General features: G+C 43.0%; 1 protein-coding gene across 5 annotated transcripts in view; it reads right to left on the bottom strand.

The window, feature by feature from the left end:
- TANC1 (tetratricopeptide repeat, ankyrin repeat and coiled-coil containing 1) overlaps positions 1 to 16669 on the bottom strand; it is a 408770-nt gene that overhangs the window by 102859 nt on the left and 289242 nt on the right. For all 5 annotated transcript variants that reach the window (XM_029605548.1, XM_029605546.1, XM_029605545.1 and 2 more), the window contains 2 exons: positions 12099 to 12335; positions 5451 to 5636 (listed from right to left, as the gene is read on the bottom strand). In XM_029605548.1, the coding sequence (XP_029461408.1) occupies positions 5451 to 5636; positions 12099 to 12335 (423 nt within the window). The remainder of the gene's footprint in view (positions 1 to 5450; positions 5637 to 12098; positions 12336 to 16669) is intronic.

Genomic DNA, 16669 nt, shown 5'->3' with positions numbered 1-16669 from the left:
TCCAATGACACTCCCCGGGCCAGGTGCCGGGGATCCAACCACCAGCAGAGGCTGAGGCGAGCCGCTACCGGGAGGACCGCATGGTAATCCCGTGACACCGGCTTCCACCGGGACAGCAATGCCTTCTGCAGCGGGCGAAGGCCCATGGCACCAGGTCGATCGTGGAGGCCATGGTCCCCAGGACCTGTAAGTAGTTCCAGGCTGTTGGTTCTGGGAGGGTCAGGAACCGTTGAATTTGCTCCCGCAACGCCTGCGCCCGCTCCGGACGCAAGAACACCTTGCCTTCCCTGGTATCGAAGTGGGCCCCAAGAAGTCCAACGTTTGGGAGGGCGTTTGGTGGCTCTTGTCGTAGTTGATGATCCAGCCCAGCGACCGCAGGAGGGACACCACCCGATCCACGGCTTGAAAACCCTGGGTTCGCGACTTCGCCCGAATGAGCCAGTCGTCGAGGTACGGGTGGACCAGGACCCCTTCCCGGCGGAGAGCCGCCGCGACTACCACCATCACCTTCGTAAAGACGCGCGGAGCCGTGGCTAGTCCGAAGGGTAGCGCCTTGAACTGGAAATGCTATCCCAGTATCTTGAAGCGGAGATATCTTTGGTAAGCCGGAATATGAAGGTACGCCTCCGTCAGATCCAGAGAGGTGAGGAACTCCCCCTGATGAACCGCCGCCAATACTGAACGAAGAGTTTCCATGCAGAAGCGTGGAACCCGAAGCGCCCTGTTGACGGACTTGAGGTCTAGGATGGGACGGAAAGTTCCCTCTTTCTTGGGCACCACGAAATAGATGGAGTAATGCCCTCGACCCAGATCGGGAGCGGACACCGGCCGTATCGCCCCTAAGGCCCTCAGGCGGTCGAGAGTCTGACAGACGGCTCTTTGCTTGTGAAGGAACCCGCAAGGGGAGAAGAAGAACCTGTCCCTTGGAGCGTGGACAAAATCTAATGCGTAACCGTTCTTTAAGATGTCCAGGACCCACTGATCCAATGTGATGCGGACCCACTCTTCGTAAAAAAGAGCAAGCCGGCCCCCCACCCGCGGGGTCGACTCGTGGGTCTGCCTGGCATCATTGCGCTGACTTCGGGGAAGAGCGAGATCCTGGAGCCTCCTTGCCAGGCCTACGCTCTCGAAAGGGCCGGTTCCAGGACTGTGAGCGAGATGATGGGATTCGGGGTGTCTGCAGATGTCTAGTCGCCCGGGCCCGACGCTGGTTACGGGACCTGTTCCTGAAAAAGCTCAATGATCTGGAGGAGCGGGGCCTGTCCTCCGGGAGTTTATAGACCGCATTCTCGTTGAGCGACTTGATGATCTGGTCTAGATCCTCCCCGAAGAGGAACTTGCCCTTGAAAGGTAATTATCCCAGCCGTGTCTTGGACGAGGAGTCCGCCGACCAGTTGCAGAGCCACAGGAGACGACGGGCCAACACCGCTGCTACCATCGAGCGAGATAGGACCCGGAGGAGGTCATACAGAGCATCCACTCCATAAGCCATCACGGACTCCAACCTGTCTGCCTGCTGAGCCTTGGTCGGCGGGAGATCTTGCGAGGTGAGCAGTTGTTGTACCCACCGAAGACCCGCCCTCTGCGCCAGAGCATGCAGATGGCCGCTCGAACTCAGAGAGCTGAGACCTTGAAAACTCGCTTAAGATAGACTTCCAGCTTCCTATCCTGCAGGTCCTTCAAGGCCGTTCCGCCCGTGACCGGGATGGTAGTACTCTTCGTGACTGCCAAAACCGCCGAGTCCACCACCGGGACCTTGAGAAGCTCCAGGAACTCCACCGGGAAAGGATAGAGTTTCTCTATGGCCCTGCTGACCTTGAGAGAGGCCTCCGGCGTGTCCCACTCCCTGGAAATTAACTGCAAGAAGCTGGGATGCGTGGGGAAAGCCTTGGCCAGGGGCCGGAGACCCGCCTGGAGGGGGTCCCCCTTTCTTACCTTGGGATCTGGGGCTGTCGGCTCTGGGGGGGGGATCAATGTCCATCACCTGGAGAATATGTGGAATAAGACCATCCAACTCCTCAGCCTGGAAAATGCGGAGGACCCTCGGATCGCCGCCCTCCACCTGGGCCGATACGGTGGGGTGCTCCCCGGCTGAATCCTGCAGCGTGTCCCCCTCCGGGATTATGGACAGGCCCCGCGGGAGCCCTGGAGGGCACCTATGACGTCCTTATGGGCTGTCCCAACCCCTGTACAGGGGACCCCCCCCAGAGAGGTATCCAATCGCGGTAGCTTGGCGGGGGGGAGGGCCCAAGGGTGACCCCAGAGACTGGCTGCTGCTTTGGAGGAAGGCCAGATGCATAAGGACCACGAACTCTGGAGAGAACGCGGGCAGTCCTGGGGGAGTACACCCCGGGAACTCTCCAGCCGGCAGCCTGCTCTCCAGCTTAGCCAGAGGCTCCAAAATGGCAGGCAGCGTTGGAGGCGGCCCCCCCCGCCTCCTCATCAGAAGCGCAGACATCTTCGACTGAGAACAAAATGGCCGCCGTTCCCGCGCTCAGCGGGAATGGGGCCTGCCGCTGCCGAGTCGCGCCACCATCCCCGCGGCTCCTGTGCCGTCCCCCGGTGGAGCGCTGCCTTCCCCTGCGGGGAGGCAGCTCGAACATAGGCCCTCGCTCGTGAGTCGGCTCCCTTGCCGACCGCACGACTCGCAGGCCAGCGCACGTGACATGAGGCCCCCGGGGGAGGCAGGAACCAGGCGGTGCAGAAGCGACGGCAAACACCCCGGTGATTCGCGATCCAGAAGCGTGAATCACCTACCCGCTCCTACCGACCCGAGGGAACCGCCGGGGAACAGACCTCCCAGCAGCCGGCGACCCCGTGGAATGGCGCTTTGCGGGGCCGTGGGTTGGCGTCTGTACAAATCCCGGGGGGGGGGGGGGGGTGATGGAGGGAGGAAGTCAGACCACTGACTGAAGCCCTCGCGAGGTGAAGCAGCCCTCCAGTGCCGATCGGAATGGCAAGAGGGGAAAAGAGGAAGAAACAACCTGAAAGAAGCAAGCAAATACTTACCCAAAGAAGTGAGAGGAAAAACAGGGGGAAAGGAACAAGAGCAGTCTGTCAGCAAGTCCCTCTCACCCCAATGCCCAGCCACCACTGTGACTGACCTGACCTTCTTAAATCAATTATAATAAAATCTTATAAATTTTCTTTTTTTTTTTTTTTTCTTGATCCCTCAAAACAGGAAAGGCCTGAACCCTAAGATCCTGTGCTGGGGACTAGCTAGTCCCCTGCTCACATCTGCTGGAGTCAGAAGATACTGAGGATTGAGGCACAAGGGATGAGGTCATATAGGACCTCCCCTCGAGCTTTTTGTTCTGACTCCATCTGCTGGACGGGGAGCATAACCCACCATCTGGACTGATCCTGGTATGTACAGGGAATAAACTTTTAGAAGCTGAATAGGGGTCCGTGTTCCCTGAAAGGTTGGGAACCCCTGTTCTATGATATCAGCATCAGCAGCCCCAGCTCTGGCGGGGCTGCTGATGTTTAATACATCATTGGGAACTGGAGTAGTAATAGGGAGATGGTGAGAAATTACAGGCCAGTCAGCCTTACCTCAGTAGTAGGTAAATTAATGAAGACACTATTAAAGGAACGTTAAGAATCTTGAATTCAGTAAGATGCAAGTCAGCATAGTTTTGCCAAGGGGGCCACTGTGTCAGACAAATCAGATCAATTTCTTTGATCGGGTAATCACAGAATTAGATCAGGGACATAAGAACTTAAGATTTGCCATACTATTTCAGACCAAATGTACATCAAGCCCAGCATACTGTATCCAAACAGTAGCTAATCCAGGTCACAAATATCTGACAGGATCTCCAAAGGTCAATACATTCCATGCTGCTTATTCCAGGCAGTAGATTTTCCCAAATCCACCTTAATAATGGTTTATGGACTTTTCTTCCAGGAACTTGTCTAATTCTTTTTTAAATCCAGCTACACTAATAGCTTTCACAATATTCTCCAGCAACGAATTCCAGAGTTTAATTATGCATTGAGTAAAAAATATTTTCTCCTATTTGTCTTAAATGTATCACCTAGTAACTACATTGAATGTCCCCTAGTCTTTGTACTTTTGAAAGGGTAGACAACTGATTCTCATTTACCCATTCCACTCTACTCATATAGACCTCTAGCATATCTCCTTGCAGCCATCTTTTCTCCAAACTGAAGAGCCCTAACCTCTTCAGCCTTTCCTCATAGGGGAATTGTTCCATCCCCCTTTATCATTTTGGTTGCCCTTCTCTGTACCTAATTCTGCTATGCCTTTTTTAAGATGTGGTCACCAGAAATGAACACAATAGTCAAGGTGTGGTCGCACCATGGAGCAATACAGAGGCATTATGATAGTCTCTGTTTTATTCTCCATTCCTTTCTAATAATTCCTAGCATTCTATTTGCTTTTTTGGGACACTGAACAGAGGGTTTCAATATATTATCCACAATGATGCCTAGATCCTTTGCCTGGGTGGTGATTCCCAAAGTGGAACCTTGCATTGTATAGCTATAATTAATATTGCTCTTCCCTAAGTGCATTGCTTTGCACTTGTCCACATCGAATGTTATCTACCATTTGCATGCCCAGTCTCCCAGTCTTGCAAGGTCCTCTTGCAATTTCTCATAATCCTCTTGTGATTTAACAACTTTGAATAGTTTTGTATCATTATTACATTTGATCACCTCACTAGGTCACTTATGAATATGTCAAAAAGCAGCAGTCCTAGTACAGATCCCTGGAGCACTCTATTATTCACCTTTCTCCATTGAGAAATTGACCAATCAACCCTACTCCCTGTTTTCTATCTTGTAACCAGTTCTCAATCCACAACAGAACATTGCCTGCTATCCCTTGACTTTTTAATTCCTTCAAGCATTGGTTTTTGATACTGTCCCTAACAGAAGGCTCAAAACTAAACTGTCAAAGATTAAAATTAAAAAAGCAAATTACTACCCCATGTGGAAATCACTAATAAGCAAATGTAAATAAATAAATAGATAAAGGTTTCAACAAAAATCAGAAAATCAAAATTTGTGAATCCAATAGCAATACAAATCAAAATGGTATCCTATAGGAATATGTTAACCGCACTCTCATTTCACAGAGCCTATCTAATGATTAGGGTAAATTATTCCTTTCTGCAAAGGTTCTATTACATGACAACATAGTTAGCGCATTCCTATAGGATACCATTTTGATTTATACTGAGAAAACTGCTATTCTGTTCACAAATTCTGATTTTCTGATCTTTTGTGGATATCCACTCATTTACTTTCATTATAAATAATCTGAGCAACCTCAGGGTGAGAGACTGGATTAGAAACTGGTTAAGTGATAGAGAGCGCTGGGTAGTGGTAAATGGAATTCATGCACAGAGATTATCACTCTTTCAGAAGTTCATAATATTTAACAAAATACAAAAACAGCTGGCCTTACATGACAAACCTACCTGGTTATGCCCCATGCTGGAAGAGGCTGTCAATGCTTGCTGTAGAGCCTGGTATTTTCCTAAAGAATTTTGTTGATTCGTGGAAATGGCCCATTCGCAGTTGAGTAAGTATTGAAGTATGTCACAATGTCCTCTTAAAGCACTGTGAACCAAAGCACATTGGCCTTTTTTGTCCAAGTGGTCAACCTGCATTATGAAAGGATTTCATTTCAGTACTTCAAAACAATTAATAGATTTAAGGGTCTGAGCAAAGATACTTAGAAGAGAGTTGATAAGATCTTATAAAATATCCGTTTTTCTACTTTACAGCTTTCCAAACTGAGATTGGTCATAGGACATCATATTAGACAGTATGGTTGACATGTTAATCAATTTAAATATGCAGATTTAAAGGTCAAACAAGCTGTAGGCAACACTTTTATTGAATGAACTAAATACATCTCTGATTAGTTTTAAGGAACAATGCTCCCTCCATCAAGTCAGTACAGAATAAGGTAAGGATGATGGTTAGCCAAATATACGAGTAAACTGTAGAATGAATTACAATAGTGATGTTTATTTTCAAAGGTGTTGTGCTTTCCATGTTAATCCACTAGGATATGTGGAATTAAGGGTCAACAAACTAACTACAGGTGATACATTTTTACCGGACTAACTTAATACATCTGTGACCAACTCTTGAGAGTTATTCACTCTTTATCAGGTCACTGAACAAACAGCACAGTTACATTGGGTTTAGATAATACAGACTCATTAATATCTTAGGCTGTCTGCATATACCATTAGAACTCAGTAAAGGGAAGAGATGACAAGACAAACTTTATAAGTGAAAGGGCCTATATCTAATATGGGTAGACTCTCAGGAACAATGACAGGAAATATTACTTCACAGAAAGGGTGGTGGATGCATTGAATGCCCTCCTGAAATAGAAAGTGAAGACAAGAAGATTAATGGAATTCAAAAAGGCATGGGATAAACACAGAGGACCCCCTATTGTATGGAAACACAGAGGACCCCCTATTGGATGGAAATGAAAAACCTTTGTTAACTTTAGGTGCAACTTGCAACAGTTACTATCCTTAACAGAATGCATGGGGGCAACTTTCACGAAGCAGCGGTTGTTACCCTAAACAACTTGCTGGGCATACTGGGTCTTTATCTGGCATCATTTACTATGTAAAGCCAATGTCTTTATTAAGTCCTTTTGTGTTTGTTTCAAAGTGTCTGATCATTCTAATTTCAAATATTTTCCATTCCTGTGCACTCTTAAAGCTCCTTTTAAATGCCCCAATTGTGAGGTCATTAAGGGAATGATCTTTAGAAATTCATCTACTGAGCTGTCATTCTGGTTTTCTCTGTAATGTTTAAATCTATGAAGATTGTTGTCCTTAATGTTTGTCTTGTTTCACCAATGTAGCATCCTTCAGGTACATACTATTCATTGAGAAGCATGAACGTGAACCTTGTATTGTTCAGTACTTCTATCTACATCTTATTAAAATATTCAAGCAACATCATCCTTAGGTCATCTGGTTAAAGGGAGAACCATTTTTGAAAGCTAATCACAAAAATATTAAGTTGTCCAATAAAAAAATCTGCTTGCTGACCTTGATTTCTATGTCTCTTCAGAGCTGGAACTTTTTTATTTTTATTTTCAACCAACCAGCTTCAAGCAATGTTCATAATATATTAACTTTACTGGTTTACACATCTAAAATGTCTGTTGTGTATAAGGGGATGCAATGCCAGTTTGGCTTGGAAGGCTGGCCATGTACCGGGAGGCACATAATTCTTATCAGAAAGCCCAGCTCATGCAACTGTGCTGGGATACACAGCTGGCAAAAGATGCTGTGTGAAAAATGCATTTACATTTCAAATTTGAACAAGGATTCTCAAATGACCTTTATAACTGCTATTCACACACCAAAAAAAAAAAATACAATTCAAAAATAATCTGTTCAAACAATTAAATACTTATACTTAAAATGGATGCAAATTTGAAATAAATGGGTTGATTTTGCTGGGATTATCTGCAACTTGAGTTCTGAGGTTACCTGCAGCAATTTAGTTTTAAGTATCAAATTGTCACTATCCACTATGACTTTTATTGATTAGGCATAGGAATTGTAACAATCTGATGGAAAAGAATGTCTTAACAGTCGAGTCATATTTAAAGTCAGTAAATGCTCAATTAAGTCTATCAGTCTAGCAGAGTATCATTTAGCTCCTGTCAAACCCAATGCTATTGACATAGTTGTCATTAGACAGCACACATTAGATTGTGGATTTCAGGAAGGGGAACACACAAAACTAAGTAAGCACAACAGCAAATCTAGGGATGTGGAAATTGATAAGTATGGGGGTGACCTGTATGACACAGCAGATGCTACCATAAGCTTGCTGGGCAGACTGGATGGATCATTTGGTCCTTTTCTGTTGTCATTTCTATGTTTCTGTGAAAACTTCTTTAAGAGAGGTTTACCACCCAGTATGACAAATCTACTTAAAATATAATGGTCCACTGCATCAATTTCAAACTTTTCAAATTAAAAAAACTGCAGGAAAATATAAAGTCTGAGTAAGACTCGCTGATAATGATACCCTTAATTTTTGTGTCCAAAAGCAATTCCAATTGAAGAGCCCAGATGCAACTGACAGTTCATTTTTCTAGATCACTTCCAGCCCTGTACACAGATAAGTGGAATGAACATGAAGTTCTCTATAAAATAAGGAAGCCTCATGACATTGGGAGTAAAATTTAAGACAGAAGTAGTTAAGTTCAGGGTTATCAGCCAATGTGTTCAAGAGAGGAACAGCCCAATTTATACTATGACACAACTGAAGCCACTTATAAATACTGAGATCATGGTAACTGATATGATTGAACCAACTTCTAACTGCCTACAGACTGCGAACTGGCCAAGAGTCCAGATCCCCTTTATCTGCCATATTGGCCAATTTATTACCTTTTTTTAAATAATTAATTCTGGAAAACCAACTCCATCCTGATCTTTGTTAAGTTTCAATTTCCACAATGCTATACAAGGAGGTTTCTTCCTCCATAAAAATGAAACTAACAACCTGTTAATCTTAACATAAAAGAATGTAGTAAAAAGAGGGAGATATACTTAAAATATAATTAATTTGCGATGCTAGCACCATTTTTATAGCATCAAGCCTTCCCAACCAAGATCAATATAACAGGGACCAATGGAAAAATTGCTTCCTCCAGCAATTTCGTACTTTGTCGCATTAATGCTTCTGACATTAAATTAGCATCTGGAATAAAATTAATCCCCAAATATTTAAAGCCTCCAGGAGACCATTAGTTTGCTGGATTAGGGAGAGAGGATTGAGCACATAAAGTATTAAGTGGACTACTTGGGAGTGCTGAGAGGAAAGGATCACCTTGCTGGTGGCTGAAAAGAAACAGTAAGTACTGCTTGGGGAAATTTTAGAACTTAAAAGTGTTAGGGAGAAGTAAACTATCTGGGGTATATTCTTTAGTGCGTTGGTGTGTCTGTATTAAACAGCTAGTCAGAAGGCAGGCAAAAACCAGAAGTTTTGTGTGTTTGTATTAAATAGCTATTCAGACGGCAGGCAAATGTTTGAATGTTTGTCTTTCCCTTCCTCCCACCCACCCCCCTAGCACATCCTTTAATTTATAGGCAGGTGACACACTCTCACTAAAAATAAAAATAATTAAATTGGCCATTTAACTTACATTTAGAAATTACCCACGCTTAATCAAGAGTTTAATCATTCCCTTGTAGGTCACTACCAGACAAATAATGAATACATTTAATGGACCCTAATTGCACGCATTCCTACTCTCACAGCAACCTAAACTTAACTAGGAACTGAACAAATTTAAGATGAAGGCAGCAGTCCAGCAGTAAGAGGGGGGCCTCCCAGTCTTTTGCATCGTGTCACATGTATGATTTTTTACCCGGTGAGATGTTGTATGTGTATACCCGGTGAAAAGAGCTCCTGTCTCTCAGAGAATAAGTCTGATCTCTGGAAGCTATAGTGGCAGACCTGGAGGAGCTAAGGCAGACAGAGAGGTATATAGATGAGACCTTCAGGAACACAGTAGCCAAGTCCCAACTCCAGTCTGGCAGCCCTGGTCTGCCTTGGAGGAGGAAGGTCCCCTGATCGGAGAGCATCAACCTGGTGCAGCAAAAAATGATCCTGTAGCAAGGACCTGCTCACCAGGTCCTTGTCCTCTCACTCCGAGAATAGGTCTCCCAGGACTACTGCCCAGGAGGGAAGGATTAGGTCAGCCAACAGACAGCTGGGTGGCTGGTGGGCGTGAGGATCGCCTGGTAACATTCCTAACCTGGTGTGAAGGTGGCGAGCCTCATGCGTCACCTAGATAGGATTATAGATGGTGCTGGGGAGGAGCTGGCTGTCGTGGTACATGTGAGCACCAACGACATAGGAACATGTAGGAGGGAGGTTCTGTACTATTTTCTTCACTACCATGTACAATTACTTTCCTGTGAGATATGGGTCCCTCTTCTGCCCAGTGTTCTCTTTTTTTTTTTTTCCCCCGAGTATTTTGAACATGATTCCTTTCTCTTGTTGTCTCTCGGGTTTTTTCCTGTGTTCCTTGTTTATCTTGGGTTTTGTTATGAGGTCTTTCAGATTTTATTGGTTTAGTTCTCTTGTACCTATTTAGGTAAATGTCATCCTTGCATATAGTCTCTATTAATGCTAAAGTCCTTGATTCCTCTTATAAGAGACACATGCTGTTTAGGGAAATGGAAAATTTTAGGACAGGTATTATATTTGTTCAAAAAATACATCTCAAGAGTAGGCATGAGTGTCTCCTTTGCTCTCCTAAATTCTCTCAGTTTTTATACTCCTAGTTGTAAGGGTGCTAAATATACGGGTGTATCATATTTTCCAAAGACTTTTTCTTTGATTACACTTTGTGTGTTAAGGATCCCGAGTGTAGATATTTAATCCTACAGATTTTGGTGAATAGTGTTCCCTATACACTGGTTAATATATATGCACCCAATAAAGATAAAGGGATTTTTTTTTCCAGAGGCTTCACCAGGTTCTGCTCACCTCTTGCTCTGGCCAATTCATACTTGGGGGAGATTTTAACTTAGCTATATCTCCTATCCTAGATACATCCCAAGGTTCTTCTTCCCTAGCAAAATTTCATAGGGACCAATTAAAAGCTCTTATGGATGCCAAGCAACTGAAAAATGTTTGGAGATTGCATTATCGCATTTCTTGCTCCTACACTTATTTGCATCCACATGATTCTTATTCAAGAACTGACTACTTTTGGGCGGATAGGTCTCTTCTCCAGCATGTCAGCATGGCGGGTACAGAGACTATAGTTTGATCTGATCATGCCCGCATATGGGTCGATCTTTATTTTTTCCCAACTATGACCAAGTGGAGAAGTTTTGGCACCTAAACAAATCTCTATTAATGGATGATGATTTTAATGCTATTCTTGCTAATAACATTCAGGATTTTTTGGCTAGAAATAACAGTGGCGATTCCTCCCTATTATAGTATGGGATTGTTTGACGGCTTATGTCTGTGGCAATATGATTTCCATCAGACAAGTCACTCCTATCTGTGCCCTTCTCTAATGCCAATTCCAGACTCCCAACTCCATTCTTTCAACCAGGCTACACCATGTGCTTGGAATAATCTTCCTGAACTGGTACGTCATGCTCCCTCTTTCACAATGTTTAAACTCCATCTAAAGACCCACCTTTTTCAGGCTACTTTTAAATTTTATCCTGATTGTCTGCTTTTAGCCTCATTAACATTATTTTTCTTTTCTTTTTAACTATTGTCTTACTTTATGAAATTCCCTAAGTCTCTTGTGTCCTGTATGTTTGTCTTATTAGATTGTAAGCTCTATTGAGCGGGGACTTCTTTTTTGTGTGTTGTTTATGCAGTGCATGTCATGTAGCACTATAGAAATGTTAAGTAGTAGTAGTAGTAGCAGCAGCAGAGGTAGTACTAGCAGTAGTAATAGTAGTAGTAGTAGTAGCAGTAGCAGTTCTCACTCACCCTTCTTGCTATACTGCCTGCTGTAGGTCCTTGACCCTGCTACTGCTGGGAGAACCAGCAAAGGATTTCAAAAGTGGTAGAGAGAGCAGACAACCCAGAAGTTACCTTGAAGATCTGGAACCCTTGAGTTCTTTATAAGTTTAAATCCATTAATGCTCCTGATTACCTTGGGCAAGTCAATTTTCCCTCTATAGTCCCAGATACCAATTTAGATTATAAGCCCTCTCTGGGACAGGGACCTACCTACTGTACCTGAATTGTAACTCACCTTGGGCTTGGAAAATTCAGTAATTAAACAAAAAACTCCGCTGTGCTTTAGTGATAAACAGAGTCTGCAAAAATAAAATAGGCCACTAACAGCAATCTTGTGTAGAAGCAAACAAAAATAGCTGACCATACCCCAATCTGTTTAGGGAAGAATTATAGAGTGCTTTAACTCAAGAGTTCCCTATGAGATTTCTATCTACACATGTTTGTGTGTGAAGGGTGCTGTGGCTCATACATTGTTGTGGTTTTACCTCATTCTCTTAAGAACCTAATTATAAACTGCAAAAACCTTATGCTATTAAAAAACAAAACAAAAAATAAAACAAACTTACCCTTGCTCCCTTGTTGCAGAGCAGAGAGACTATAGTCATATGGCCAGCAGCAGCTGCATAGCACAGTGGTGTCATACCATTTTCAGATACGCCATCAAGACACGCTCCAAATTCTAGCAGAAGATTGACCATTTCTTCATGACCAAGGTGAGAATGAACACACTGTATTGGAGCATTGTTCAAAACTTCACTTCTGTAATTCACATTTGCTCCACCTAAGATTAGCAGACGGCTCACCTGTGAAATAATTGAACATTTATTACACAAAGCCTTCTACACTGAATTATAAATTAAAGTCCTTGTCAATTGGCCAAGCATGTCATACTGTTAAACGTTTTACATTTAAAAGAAAATACTGCCTTTCAAAATTGTTTTCATGAATTGCCCATCAGTACTAGGTATTTTCATTTTTTGATGTTAAAATAAGGACCATATTCAATTTGGACTTTCACCTTGATGTGCATACAGCACAAATTACTCATAAAAAGGAAAAAGAACAAGGTTCCAACATAAAACTACTTGTGCAATAGTAATATGGTGGAACTGAAAGAAAATGTACATTGTATATACATCAAGAGAACTTAGCAGGTGTTGCTAAAGATATCTCTTATCTGATTAATATTACATCTCTAAACCTGAGAAAAGAGTTATTGCAAGCAGAGAGATTCTGCCTGCCATGAACTTGCATGAACTAACAGTCTTATGTGGTAAGAAGTAGCCTAAGCAACATCTATTTAATTTCTGATTTATAATCCATTTGTGACTGCTCAGCCTCTGCAAAGCAGATTACGTTCAGGTACCATAGGCATTTCCCTGTCCTCAGAGGGCTTACAATCTAAATTTGTACCAGAGACAAACAATGAAGGGTGTAGTGATGAACCCTGGTTTTACTGTTTTGCAGCCCTCTAATAACTATGCTACTTCTCCACTCCCATTAACATGTAACAAATTCAACAGAGTCCAAATGTTTTGTTTTCCCCCTTAAATCAAAATTGGTTAGGGAAGCACGTTTACTTTCTTTCAGGATAAAGGTTCCATTGCTGTTCTCCTGAAACAAAATTAATACATACATCAGCCCATCTAAGCATACTCCATTTCTTTACAAGATATAAACAGATTAAGCACAATCAACCATTATATATTGTTAAATGGGATCTTCAGGTTTATAAACTGAATTGTAGTCAGACAACAGATTATTCTGCTACTAAACACTTTCTGCCAGTTCCTGAGCAACCAGAAGCTGGCAGAAAAGGCTACTAGTCTCTATGTGCCAAAAATATTTTAGTCTACATGGGTTATTTATTGCTTTGTTCAAGACATGTTAATTTTAACTATAATCCTAAAATCCAGATGTTAGTAAAATGCAGTACACTTATCTTACAGAGAGTACAACATATATATGAAGCCTTGCCAAACATTTTGCATGGAAATAGTTTTGGCCTTTTTTTTTTTTTTTTTTTAATAAGGGATGACCCTGGGCTCCTTTACCAATCAATATTTTCATAGTCTATTTACTGCTTTGTATGTACAGCTGTGTGCAAAATTTAAGGCACCCCTGTTCAAATTGTATGTTTCAATGAATCTCTAAAAGAACAGAAAATGACACAAACTCTAAAAAGAAAGTTAAACATCTTTCTGCAAAACTTAATGCAAAATTACAAATTATTTGCTGGTTTTAACAGATTGAAAATAATAAAAAATATGAATGATGTGCAAAAGTTTGGACACCCTTTCAGTGGATTCATTACTACCTTTTCTTATTAAAAAAAAATAAATATATATATATATATATATATATATATATATATATATATATATATATAAAGGCCCAAAACATTGATTGACTTGTTAAGCCTTCTATTAAATCAGATGAGGACAATTCCACAGTTTGACAAATACTCTGGCTTGTTGTACTTTCAACATCCATAGGTTTTTCTAAGCAGCTGAGTATTTGAAAATGAAGATAAATCACTCCAATATAGCAGGAAAAGGCTATTAAAAAAAACATCTAAGCACTTCCAGCTAACAATTGTAACCATCAGAAACACTGTTAAGAAATGGAAGTTACATGAGATTGTTCAGGTCAGGGCAAAGTCTGGAAGACCAAGAAAAATATCTGATAGATATGCTGATAAGTTTAGCTGCCACCGGGGTTGCTGTCCACAGTACAGTGTTAGTTACACAATGACCTGCATGGGAAAGTTGTCAGAAAGAAGCTTTAGCTATGATCTCACCACAAAGATGGTAACTTTAAAAAAAAGTGCGCAGATACCCGTACACATGCATATGGGCGCATAAGTGCACATACACTGGAATTTTAAATCATGCGCGCAATCACACTCATATGATTTAAAATACGCCTATCGCTTCTAGGTGTGCTCCTACTTTTAAGTGGTTACTCGTGCAAATGTATTTCGTGTATCTTCCTTAGGACTTTGTCGGCTTTAATGCGCGCAGTCCATCTCGAGGTCATCCAGACCCCTCTGGTTCTTCAGCCTGCACCTCCCTCCCCCAGTTGACCCAGACCCCTCATTGTTATAGTTTTGCCTGCTGTGTAGTCTTCCTACACCAGGAGTCCTCATCAAGCCGTGCTCATTACCTTGCCATTTACCTCCTTGCTGATTATACTACACCCAAGGCTCAGCCCTACTTAACCCGGCCTGTCCAGTGCCTCACCTCGGCTCTCTGACCTGGCCCGCCTTACTTTGTTATTCTGCCTGGTCTTGTGGCCTACCCAGGCCTCCTGTCTTTCCTTGTGGCCTTTCACCTTGCTCTGTGGCTTCTCTTGGCCGCTTGCCTTGGGCGCTTGCGGGCCTTCTGGACTTGCTCTGCAGCCTTTCAGGTCTACCTGCTATGCACAGTGCCCTCTTGGGCTTTCCTGCTTTACTTTACAGCCTCCGAGCCTGCTAGGTTCTCCTAGCCAGCTTTATGCCCTGTTGGGCTTTCCTATTTATTTTTGCCTGTTCTGCTTAGTCCAGTCATTGTCTAAGTTCTGTCATTGTTCAGTCCTTGTTCTATCTTGCACAGCCCAATCCAGTCCCTTGTCTGTTTCCCAGGCCTTGCCCTTGTCCTCTAGCCCCAGCCTGTGATCTGCATCCAGCCCTTGCCTGTACCTGTCCTGCCGCGTTCAAGAGGCGCCTGACCTCAGCTCCCAGTCTGTGCCCTGATGTTCTACAGAAGGCAAGTCCTACAGGACCCCAGAACCTATGGGGGAGGGGGTTGGTTAGGCAGAAAATCAGCTCCAGTCCTGACCTGCAGCCCTGTACCACCTCTGACTCCAGCCTGCCAGTTCATGACACTCACCCTGTCAATTTAGGCCTAAACAGAGATTTATGCATACTTACACTTCATCAAGAGCAGAAAAACATGCGTGCCTAACAACTCTCTGTGTGCTGCGGCTGCTGGATTTAAAATACGGATTTCCAAGCAAAACTCTTGACCCCGCTCTGGAATGCCTCTGACACGCCCCTAACTCTGCCCCCTTTTTTCTTTTAGCTCACAAACATATACACATAATTTGTGGCTTTTAAAATATGCGTTTCTCAGGTATTTGGGCCTTTTAATGTGAGCAATTTTAAACTTCAAAAATGCTTTGGACTGATGGAGAAAAAAGGGAGAAGCATTTATTCTATTTAAAAAATTGATATACTGCTTAGATAAAGTTCAAAGTGGTTTACAAAATTACAAACATAAAAACAAAGATACCAAAATAAACACTCATCTTTTTTATTTGTACTTGATTTATATTATGCTTTCCAGGAACTTCAAATGGATTGCATTTAGGCTGTAAGTATTTTCCTAACCCCCAACAGCCTACAATCTAAAAAATGAATTTTAAAAGCCTGGCGCGTGCCAAAACCGTGAGATATGCAAACATGTTGGGCAGGTATGTGCTGAGTGGATTTTAAAAGCCACCTGAGTATGCGCATACCTCCCGCTGTGCGCACAAATGAAAAGTTCCAAAAAAAAGGGGCGTGGCCTGGGCAGGGCATTCCTGGATTGCAACTTCAAATTAGCGTGTAAATAGTTACACGCACAGGTGCACGCCCCTGTCGCATACCTTTATTCTCCTTTAGATGACATGCAAGTTATAAAATGAAGACAAATAGATAGGCAGAGTTTTAAGGGTCGAGGCTACAGGGGAGAAGGAAGGCTATTAAACTAGGGAGATAAAGAAGTCCTATTTCTCACATCGGCGAACTAGGAATGAACTGGTAAAACTGGTAATGGCGTTGGCACGCATGTCTTTTAAACCCCCCCCCCCCCCACTTACATGGTAGAAGAAGGATTTGCGCTGATAGGCGCACGACCACTTAAAATTGCACACACATATGCACGCATTCAGGCTATTTTATAACACGTGCGCACATACGTGTTTATATTAGAATACTGCTACATCCCTGGGCATGGACCAATGAACGTGCGCACATGTGCACCTGTTTAAAAGTTATCATTTAATTCTGTACCTGAGGCGATAGAGGGTGAAGTGACTTGCCAAGGTAATAAACATCATAATAGCAACAACCACATATACTCCTAGAATTAATCAAACACTTAGTTAAAAATTACAA

Source organism: Rhinatrema bivittatum, chromosome 6 (assembly GCF_901001135.1).
Source record: "Rhinatrema bivittatum chromosome 6, aRhiBiv1.1, whole genome shotgun sequence".
Classification (NCBI taxonomy): domain Eukaryota; kingdom Metazoa; phylum Chordata; class Amphibia; order Gymnophiona; family Rhinatrematidae; genus Rhinatrema; species Rhinatrema bivittatum.
This window is presented reverse-complemented; position numbering and strand designations above follow the sequence as displayed.